At 32.8% G+C, this 11,381-nt stretch overlaps 1 protein-coding gene across 4 annotated transcripts in view; it reads right to left on the bottom strand.

The window, feature by feature from the left end:
• LOC106474420 (little elongation complex subunit 2-like) overlaps window positions 1–10,730 on the bottom strand; it is a 24,842-nt gene extending 14,112 nt beyond the window's left edge. The window contains exons 1-5 of one of the 4 annotated variants that reach the window (XM_022402721.1): window positions 10,716–10,730; window positions 8,195–8,291; window positions 6,256–6,360; window positions 3,048–3,257; window positions 2,596–2,785 (exon numbers count right to left, since the gene is read on the bottom strand). In XM_022402721.1, coding sequence (XP_022258429.1) covers window positions 2,596–2,785; window positions 3,048–3,257; window positions 6,256–6,275 — 420 coding nt within the window. In that variant the 5' untranslated portion in view covers window positions 6,276–6,360; window positions 8,195–8,291; window positions 10,716–10,730. The other 3 variants (XM_013935113.2, XM_022402720.1, XM_022402719.1) reach the window with 3 other exon arrangements.
• Between the last annotated feature and the right edge of the window lie 651 nt (window positions 10,731–11,381).

Below are 11,381 nucleotides of genomic sequence, written 5' to 3'. Positions count from 1 at the left end.
ATCGGCTATGTATTCATTCCAAACCACCACCGGATCGGCTATGTATTCATTCCAAACCACCACCGGATCGGCTATGTATTCATTCCAAACCAGCACCGGATTAGCTATGTATTCATTCCAAAACAACACTGGATTAGCTATGTATTCATTCCAAAACAACACTGGATCGGCTATGTATTCATTCCAAACCACCACCGGATCGGCTATGTATTCATTCCAAACCACCACCGGATCGGCTATGTATTCATTCCAAAACAACACTGGATCAGCTATGTATTACAACTAAATAACACCAGGTAACTGTTTCCTAGTGATGAATAAATTATAATTAACCAGCTAAACCATTTGGAAAGCTATAAAGGTAACATTTGTTGGCCAACTGTAGGTGTAGTCCAACTCGGGTGTCAGTAGTGATTGTTGAAATGAACTGATATTTTGTGAAGTTTGAGATTTTATGTGAGCCACCAGCTTGACCAGAGCCATCTCTAGATAGTTAAAAGATATTGAGCTAGGGCCAATAGGCGCCGGAATAATATCGATCATGTTTTTCTATTCTTATTTTCAAAACATCAACTGGAGATTCGAGGCACTGTCAAGTAGAGTAGGGGCACAGGCCCCATGTGCCAGTGTCTAGTGAAGCTTTTGACATTAAATTGGAAAAGTTGATTTACAACACTCAACTTAATGTAATAATTAATAGTTGTAACCATGACAACAACTAGTTAAAGTCTAGTCATGAAAGAACAATAAGTATATACAGAATGGTACAAAAATCATGCCCCATCGGGATTTTGAATAACAATAAAAAAGAATTATGTTTTTGTTTATGAAAGTAAATGTTCAAATTGCTGGCCATTACTTTTGAAGCACTTATTGGTACAATTAATATAAGATGTCTGAACCTGTTTTAACACAATGGTGCTGATTTTTTCTTTCCAGGAAAGGGACAGCTGAAACACAAGATGAGAGGATGACCCTTGTTTTAACATATGGAAGGCAATGTGCTTCATTTTTTATCAGATGTGGCAGAATTTAATGAACAACATTCAGAGAGGCATCCAACTGATCAGAGAACCTTGGAAAGGAAATTAATCAGTTCAAAGTAACAGGAAGCGTCCATGAACTTCCACGTATAAGCGGGCCAAAAACTTCAAACACTGAAACAACAGCTAAGGTGGTATCGGATCATCTTCTAAACAGCCCAAAGAAGTTGGTAAGAAAGCTGTCACAGGAGACAAGAGTTGCCAGGAGGTCAATCCAGCAAATTCTAAAAAAATAATAATTTCCATCCCTACCAAGTGCAATTTGCTCAGGAACTGCACAGTGATGATACAAACAGTCAAAATGAGTTCTGTTAATGATTCCTACAGCAAATCAATCCCATAATGCACATTACTGGGGCAGAGGTGGATGTCCAGAGTGATTCAATACTCCATACTTCTTTGATGACAGTGTGACAGGTCAAACATATCGGCAAATGCTACAGGCATTCTTATAGTCCATTTTCGATAACATTTCATTAACGCAAGACCTGTGGTTCCAACTGGATTGTACGCAAGCACATTTTTCAAACATTCTTCATAATTTTTAAATTAGACATAAATGGATTGGACAGCAAGGTTTCACCAAATGGCCATTTTGGTCATCAGATCTTACACCCCCTTGACTGCTTCCTGTGGAGGCATCTTAAGTCAGTCATCTACACTGAACAACCCAGAAGCATTGAGGAACTGAAGGAGAAAATAAGATCCCACTCTTCTAAAATCAGCATCAATGTGTTAAGAAAGGTTCAGACATCATGTATTCATCAAATCAATAAGCACTTCAAAATTAATGGCCAGCAATTCAAATATTTACCTTGATAAATAAAAAGTAATTAAATACAATAAAATGATTAGGAAGTGATTCATGACTAAATCCAACCCCCCAATAATACATTTTGAGTTTAAAGGTTATCTAAGTATTCCAAATCCAGAAAGAATTGACAATGAGAAAGACACATCTGGACATACATGCCAAGAATCTTGTCAAAACACAAACTGAGGAAAATGTTAAGCATTTGTAAAACTGAAAGAGTTATAGGAACACTCAAGTAAATATTTTATTTATTAATGATAACTGGAAGAACAAAAACATGTAAACTACGGCAAGAACAACAAAAATTTGTAAAATACAGCAGGAAGAACAACAAGAAAACTTCAGCAGGATGAACAACATGTAAACTTCAGCAGGATGAACAACTTGTAAACTTCACCAGGATGAACAACTTGTAAACTTCACCAGGATGAACAAAAACATGTAAACTAAAACAGAATGAACAAAAACTACACAATTTGTCTTATAAAAAGACAGGTGATAAAAAGGCAAAAATAATTGCTCAACAGAATTTTTATTAACAAATAACTTTCTGTACATCCTGGGGTGAGTTAATGATTTGAATAGATAAATCCAGTAAGTAAAAAATGTCACATTAGGATCCCTTATTCAATTATATTATGATCAGCATCAATTAGATGTAAGGTTTCAAGAATAAAACAACACATATATATCACATGCCATTTCTTAACACTAATGAAATAAAAGGAATACACATACTGCAAGTTTTTTTATCTCAGCTTTTTCAGCTTCAGTAGGACACTGGACAACTTTCGATGAGTACTTCTGAAGAAGGCCTAAGTAACATCTATGTTCTTGCTTTGAAAGGCTAGAAAACTGTGGTGTCTTATAAGGCTTACATTGTTGTAACTTGTCCTTATTCTTCGAACTTGACTTTTGAACATTTTGTCTGAAAAATTAAGTATAGAATGTTGTGCTTTGATCAGTAAATTCATAAAAGAATTATTAATGTTTGGAAAACATACTGATGATTAGAATATTAAAAATATCTTATGTATTCCTTTTAACTTTTTTTCATTGATTACAACATTCCAGACTTTCGTATGATCATCTATATATTTATAATGTCATCTAGTAATAAAAGCTACAGTAATTTTTAAATTTTGGGTCGACACAAAAGCTACCTGGTAGTGTTTTTATCGTTCACCTACCCTAAACCACTTGTATTTGACAAACACTCTTCACTGTCAGATTCCGAACTCCAAGATTTGATGTCTGATTCCTTGTGGTCAACATCTCCACATTGTCTAGATTGCCACTTTCTTTTCAAGCTCTGTATCATATCATGATGAACTACAGAATGAAAGTCGAAGGATTCCTTGCTGAAGAACACTTCTCTTCCATTGACAATAGGAGTATTCCTAAAAATAACGTACTTATTACACACAAAACACATGTTGACCAGTACATATACTTATTATACACAAAACACATGTTGACCAGTACATATACTTATTACACACAAAAACACACATACTTATTACACACAAAACACATGTTGACCAGTACATATACTTACTACACACAAAACACATGTTGACCAGTACATATACTTATTACACACAAAACACATGTTGACCAGTACATATACTTATTACACACAAAACACATGTTGACCAGTACATATACTTATTACACACAAAACACATGTTGACCAGTACATATACTTATTACACACAAAACACATGTTGACCAGTACATATACTTATTACACACAAAACACATGTTGACCAGTACATATACTTATTACACACAAAACACATGTTGACCAGTACATATACTTATTACACACAAAACTCATGTTGATCAGTACATATACTTATTACACACAAAACACATGTTGACCAGTACATATACTTATTACACACAAAACACATGTTGACCAGTACATATACTTATTACACATAAAACACACGTTGACCAGTACATATACTTATTACACACAAAACACATGTTGACCAGTACATATACTTATTACACACAAAACACATGTTGACCAGTACATATACTTATTACACCCAAAACACATATTGACCAGTACATATACTTATTACACATAAAACACACGTTGACCAGTACATATACTTATTACACACAAAACACATGTTGACCAGTACATATACTTATTATACACAAAACACATGTTGACCAGTACATCTACCAACAGTAATTTTTACTCTGTTGTCACAAAAAAATTCCATAACTTAAAAGTTATTACAAACATGCTAAACATGTTTTGATAAACCCATTTTGTAGAGTCTCCTTAAAGATTAGTCACACTAAAGAGTCTGTATCATCTTCTGTTATAACAAAAAAAATAATTAAAAATTATGTTCTCATTCTGTTAAAATTTTTGCTTCTAAAACTGGACTTTAACACACAATGTCAGTCATTTAAAAATATAAATGTAAAATATTTAAAGTAGCGTATTTGGAAAAAAAAATCAAGATTTTGGCTAAACCACTTTTCATGGGGCCTAAGAAAAGAAAAGGAATGTAAAAAAGAAGTCTTCTCAAATGGTCATGTGGTTCTCAAACGGTTATGTGCTGGTATATTTACACTTGTGGAATGAGGGATTCCTCATTACGTGTAAAAAGAAGTCTTCTCAAACGGTCATGTGCTGGTATATTTACACTTCTGGAACGAGGGATTCCTCATTACGTGTAAAAAGTAGTCTTCTCAAACGGTCATGTGCTGGTATATTTACACTTGTGGAACGAGGGATTCCTCATTACGTGTAAAAAGAAGTCTTCTCAAACGGTCATGTGCTGGTATATTTACACTTCTGGAACGAGGGATTCCTCATTACGTGTAAAAAGAAGTCTTCTCAAACGGTCATGTGCTGGTATATTTACACTTGTGGAACGAGGGATTCCTCATTACTATACCACCACATGACTGTTTGAGAAGACTTCTTTTTACATTTTACACTTGTGGAACGAGGGATTCCTCATTACGTGTAAAAAGACATGACCGTTTGAGAAGACTTCTTTTTACACGTAATGAGGAATCCCTCGTTCCACAAGTGTAAATATACCAGCACATGACCGTTTGAGAAGACTTCTGTTTACACGTAATGAGGAATCCCTCGTTCCACAAGTGTAAATATACCAGCACATGACCGTTTGAGAAGACTTCTTTTTACACGTAATGAGGAATCCCTCGTTCCACAAGTGTAAATATACCACCACATGACTGTTTGAGAAGACTTCTTTTTACACGTAATGAGGAATCCCTCATTCCACAAGTGTAAATATACCAGTACATGACCGTTTGAGAAGTCTTCTGTTTACACGTAATGAGGAATCCCTCGTTCCACAAGTGTAAATATACCAGCACATGACCGTTTGAGAAGACTTGCTGGTATATTTACACTTGTGGAACGAGGGATTCCTCATTACGTGTAAAAAGAAGTCTTCTCAAACGGTCATGTGGTGGTATATTTACACTTGTGAAACGAGGGATTCCTCATTACGTGTAAAAAGAAGTCTTTTAAAACGGTCATGTGGTGGTATATTTACACTTGTGGAACGAGGGATTCCTCATTACGTGTACCAAAAATAAACAAAAAGGAAGAAAAGATTAAGATGTATATGGCAGAACAAGAAAATAAAAAGCAAACAACACACACATATTTATAGAAAAGACAAAATAATATATATAATATATTTAAAAACACAGAAGTCACATGACTTCCCCAAAAGGTAGGTGATGATATTATCATTTAGTTTAAAAACTGTGACAAAAAATAATGAGTAAATGTTTCAAAGAAAATTCGATTTAAATTCTAAGGAAAGAATACATAAAAAAACTGTAGTATGAGTAAAATCTTACTGGCCTTAAATAAATTAAAAAAAAAGTTCTAATTAAATTTTTTGTTCTAAATATTCACACAATACTACACAAGACCTATGTATCTGCATTAAATTTTAAACTGATAGGCTAGAGAGAAGGTAGCCAGTCAACAGCATCCACCAATTCTTGTAATTGAAGAGTGTAATCTGACTGTCACCCTAATAATGCACCCACAGCTCAAAAGTAGGGAGTACAATTTGACTTTTTTGTGGCAACAGAAGTGGACCATGGACCCCTGGGGTCCATAATCTGGTATGTTAATCACTACACCTGACTGGAAGGAACCACCACTGTACAGTTAGGCATTTCTAAAGGAATTAATAATGCAGCCAAGTAGATATGGAAAAACCATTACAAGTAGTGCACAGTATGGATATTCTTAACAAATATTTTATATTTGTAAATAATTAACAAGTTTTCAATTTTCATAAAATCGATCAAACGATGGAAAAAGGTTGCTTTATATCATTTATCACTTAAATAGTTATGAAAAAGAAAACTCACCAGTTGAGCTGGAAAGCCATGCCTAACACAGTACATCAAAGAATAGAATCGGAGAATGGCAAACGTGTGGTCCACACGATATCAAGGAAATTGAGTTGCACAGCACTAATTCATCATAAATCAACGTAAAAAGTTACTGGGACCTTTTAGTAATATTCCAAACTACACATACATGATTTAATACATGAAACCGAGTATGAAACACTATTCATGCTGATTATTAATTACATACATGTGTAATAAAAACTGAAAACAATGATGCTTTATTATCCTTATTCTTAATAATACAAGTTGTTCCTTAAAATACTAAATATAGTGATTTTTTTACATTTCATTCTGTTCATTGTCATTTTTTTTTCTATTGAAATAAAAACAAAAACAAATTGTTAAAACTTTACAATAACTATTCATCACTTTAGTCCAGTGATGCTTAATCTTTGGTCCATGGGTTCCCTTCAGGTGGTCCATGGAAGGGTTGCATAATCACAGAAACACAAGTGGCAGTATACCATGGAGGTCCACGGAAAATCGCTAAATCACAGAAAAGTGGCAGCATAGTGCATAGAACCCACTGTGGTCCACAGAGAATTTATAAAAATTTTAGGTGGTTTGTTAATAATAAACCACTGGTCTAGTCTACTTGTAGGAAAACTCCAACACATAAAATGCATAAAAACACAAAAAATTCAGATTTCTTGAACAGTATCAAGGCATATATATAACTAGAAATAACTCTGAACAGATTTGTTCAAAAAAGTATATAATAAATTAAACTGAATGTACCATTGATCCAAAACCAAAGTGTCAAATAAACTCTACAACAAACATAAATAACATGTTGCAGAAACCTAAATTCCTTCATAAAAACAAAAGATTGATTCCACATATGCCTTGATAGTTACTGCAAGTTGAGAAACTGATCTGATACAAACATCAATTTCTATATATTTCAGTTTGAGTAAACCTAGGTTTAATATCAAATTAACAACTCAGGAGGGATGACAAAAGTTATACCATGACAGTTTCAAGAATATTGATTTTTTTTATAATTATACATTCTGTATTTATAACAACTCTGACTTACGCCTGGTGAATGGTACAAAACTTGGCAACAGTGCACTGCACTGTTCTGTATTTTCTTTGTAAAATATTTTGGCAAGTACCCTAACATCCATGGATGTGAACTATCCTGACCTCCAATGTCACCTCATATGAACCCTTGATTATTTTCTCTATGATTATTTAAATCACGGAATTTCCCAGGACACAGTTTACAATGTTGTGTACAATGATATGTCCCTATATTACAATAAAGAAGACAAACTGAAACATGTCGTTTATAGTTCACTGATTCTCCCCGTGAGCTACCAAGTTTTCAGCTGTTCATATATCATATAACAGTTATTATAAATCCAAAATATAAGATGTATAAAAGAAAATAATTATTTAATATCAGCTATCATCAAACCAGCTGAGGTGATGATAGAAAATGTCATGCAATGATTTTAAGTTGGGAATTTCTTGAGTATTCTTTATCCATTGTGAACATATGTTGTATTCTGGAAAGGCCCTGTTAATGAACTACATCTGCCCTGGAAGTTTTGGATGACATTTCAAGCTACAAGTGCAGATCTTCATCAGGCTGTATTACAACACACAATAAAAAAAAATAGTGAAAGACAGCTAAGAACCTGAGTGCCTCTTGTTATGATAAGGATTATTTTTTGTTAACGATTTTCTACTAGGCTTAATTTATTCAGATTTTTCCGGCCACCATACATATGATCAGGATTAAAAAGTTTGTGAAAGTCTTTTAAAGTACTTCAAATAATTTGTAGACTTTTATAATTATTTTGTGATTTTATTTATTTTAAGAAAAAACAAATGTATCTGTCATATGCTGTTGTTGGATATAAATATAGAAATAAATTTATACTACCTTTGTTATTTAGTTGATTCATATTCTGTTTCAATTCCTGATGTGCTGTTTTTACTTCTCCAGCTTCTTCAACATTTTCTGACCATGGATCATTCTCCTTAAAAAAAAAAATAAAGTTTAGACTAATATATCTTCTAGATTCAAATGTATTTTTCATGTCTGATGTGATGCAATTTCACAGTGGGTGTGACATTATTAACTAGTATCACAAACTTCTCCATACGTCAGTCTTGCAGTTTTAATGAACTTACCCGAAGCACAAGTATATGAATAACATATGTACACAGAGTTTACTTACTTCTTTGTGTCTTTTATTTTATTGTATATGTAGATACATATATTGTCTTTCTATAAATAGTTCTTTATGCAACATTTTACTGGAATTTTAATTAACTGTAAGTATATCTTATATTTTCTGTGCATGTTTTAACTGAAAGTTTAATCCATAATTTATGATTTTTCACTGAACAAGAACATCTAATTTCAGTTCTGAGTTTAAGTTTTTTATACCCATTTTTTTTATTCTTCACTGATTTTTACTTAAAATATTTTAATGAATGCTGTGGATTTATGCTGAGGTAATAAGGACGTTCCACAACTTTCTTGACAATATATTCTTCACTTTTCTTGCTATTTATTTTTGTTATTAAGTTCACAATGTAAGTTGTCATTAGTAATCATACCCGTTACCATTGGAAAATTTAAAATTAGACAGATTAAACTCTAAAGCCTCTTGTTTCCAGAAGAGACTGTTCTAAAATCCAGGCAGTAAGATCACCAGCTGTGAGTGTTATGAAAATAGAATAATCACGAGGCTGCTTGCTTTTACATTTTACTTGGCTGTTGGTGTTTTGTGATTGATGCGGGTTGCCTAACAAACAATTTTTTCCAACTGTTTTTTTTTTAATAGCAACACAAAAGTGTAAATGTTAAACAAATGCATTACTTGTTATGTAAACACACACATGAAATTAATGACAATTTTGTACATTTATTGCATTAATACACAATTCCAGCTGAAATAAATAAAGGATAAATTCTCAACCCCCTCAGAAAATAAGTCCCAACTGTTCCCCAGGTTCCCAAACTCACAGTATGGTCTGTCAACTGAAAACAAAGCCAAGTAAAACACAGCCAACTTCTATATATATACACATACCACTGTAACGTACATAACCAAATCAAAACAACTATACAACCGATATTCAGGCAATTATAATTTTGGCTAAGTACACGACATTTTGAAAGTTTTAAATTTAAATTAACCTACTTGAACTACATAGTCACTTATAACACAAGTTATCGGAGAGTATATACATGGCCATTGCATATATAAAGTTTTGAAGAACAGGTACATGACCATTATGCACATATATTTTTTTTTAACAATACCTGCATGACAGTTGCATACAGTCAAATCCATTTTGGAATATTATGTATTATTAGTAGCAACTAGATGAGCCACACACTAACCTTAGTTTTAAATCAAACCTTGAGCTAACATAATCTGATCAAATTTAACCGAGATGATGTAGAAATACCTATTTCCAATAATCATTGTGCAATTAGACAATGATAGAAATATAAGTAATATTTATATGCAAAAAAAAATCACTTCCACACAATGTTTCACCTAACAAGAGAAACACATAACAACAACAAAAAAGGATAAGAAAACCAGTTATTGTTGGTAAGGTTCTAATGCAACCCTCAGAGCTTAAAACTGATGCCTTGAAATAGTATTATTACTATTAGTATTACACCACAAATTCACAAAGCATTGTTATATGGTGTGGCACACAAATACTCAGGAACACATGATCAATCATGTATATATATATATATATCAACCATCAATCTAGCCAGTTGAACAAATGGTGATCATTGTGTGTATAGTCATTACCTAAATAAAGTTATAAACACCACCTGATATTAAAAGAAGGATCAGATTACAACCTGGCCAATCACTGGATACAGACTCAATTCAGCAAATGTGGGCTATCGTTAATCAAATCCCTTAGAAACACTTTTCAGGATTTACTAATACTAATAGATAATCTGTGTCAGGAATTGGCTGAGAATGAGATCCCAGAAACCACGATTACAACCTTGTCCATACAAGGTGTAAAAGAGTTTTTATTGTCCTACATGAGACAAAGGCTGCACCACAAAGTATTAAACCCACTGATATTTTACCTGGATAACATATGGTTCCAAATTAAATTGTATTATTCAACTTATTAATATTGTAAATTGTAATAAGTAAATGATCCTCCAGTGTTTCAACTGTGTTAGCCAACGGACTTACCTACTCAAACTCAAAATTAAGTTAAACTTCTGTTTAATAATAAAAAAAATGATTCGTAATATATAACTCTGAAGGAAAATCTTTAGGACTAATTTGCTTATCAATAACAATATCTCCTAGGAAAAACAAGAAACTATTATTATTATTAAATTACAATATACGTTTTGTTCCCGTGAGTACGAGTATGTATACATCGAATACCAAAAGCCATACTTAGGTCAGGATGCCATCTACAGAATAAAAATTACTTTATTGTTATATAATAAGCAAAAAACGACTTAAACATTAATCGTGTTCCCTCGAAACGTAATATGAATTATGTTTTTTGTACTTGTTAACGATCACCGTACACTTGAAAAATGTCGCTATATAAATTAGAAACAAAGATACCATTGAATGAAGTTTTGTTGTTTTAATAATATTCATATTCTTTCATAGCAAAAGTTTAGTTAGATTTAATTGTTGAATCTTTCAGCCTTATTTTACATGCGTTGTTGACCAGTTTCCCTAGCAGAAAACAACGTGAAACTGAAGAGAACACACGAATGTGTCGAAACTAGTTTTTCTAATATCAATACTTCTGACAGTTTGTTCCGTTTTGTGTGTTTTTTATTGTTCTCTGACTCCTACACACAGTATTATATTATTTTATGACTAGTTGGAGTAACCGTCCCCTGGACGGAAGTTACGTAAATTCATGATTAATGAAAGGTTATCTTAGGACATGAAAAATTGCTTCCCTTATATGCAACTGTAAAAAACACAAAAACGTTCATAAAAATGCAAAACATAAAATATGAAACCGCAAATTTGCATGTATCGCCACATTGACCCAACAAACTATTATGCCAAATTTGGTAAAGACCCATCAAGAGAGGG

Source organism: Limulus polyphemus, unplaced genomic scaffold, assembly GCF_000517525.1.
Source record: "Limulus polyphemus unplaced genomic scaffold, Limulus_polyphemus-2.1.2 Scaffold7200, whole genome shotgun sequence".
Taxonomy (NCBI): Eukaryota; Metazoa; Arthropoda; class Merostomata; order Xiphosura; family Limulidae; genus Limulus; species Limulus polyphemus.
This window is presented reverse-complemented; position numbering and strand designations above follow the sequence as displayed.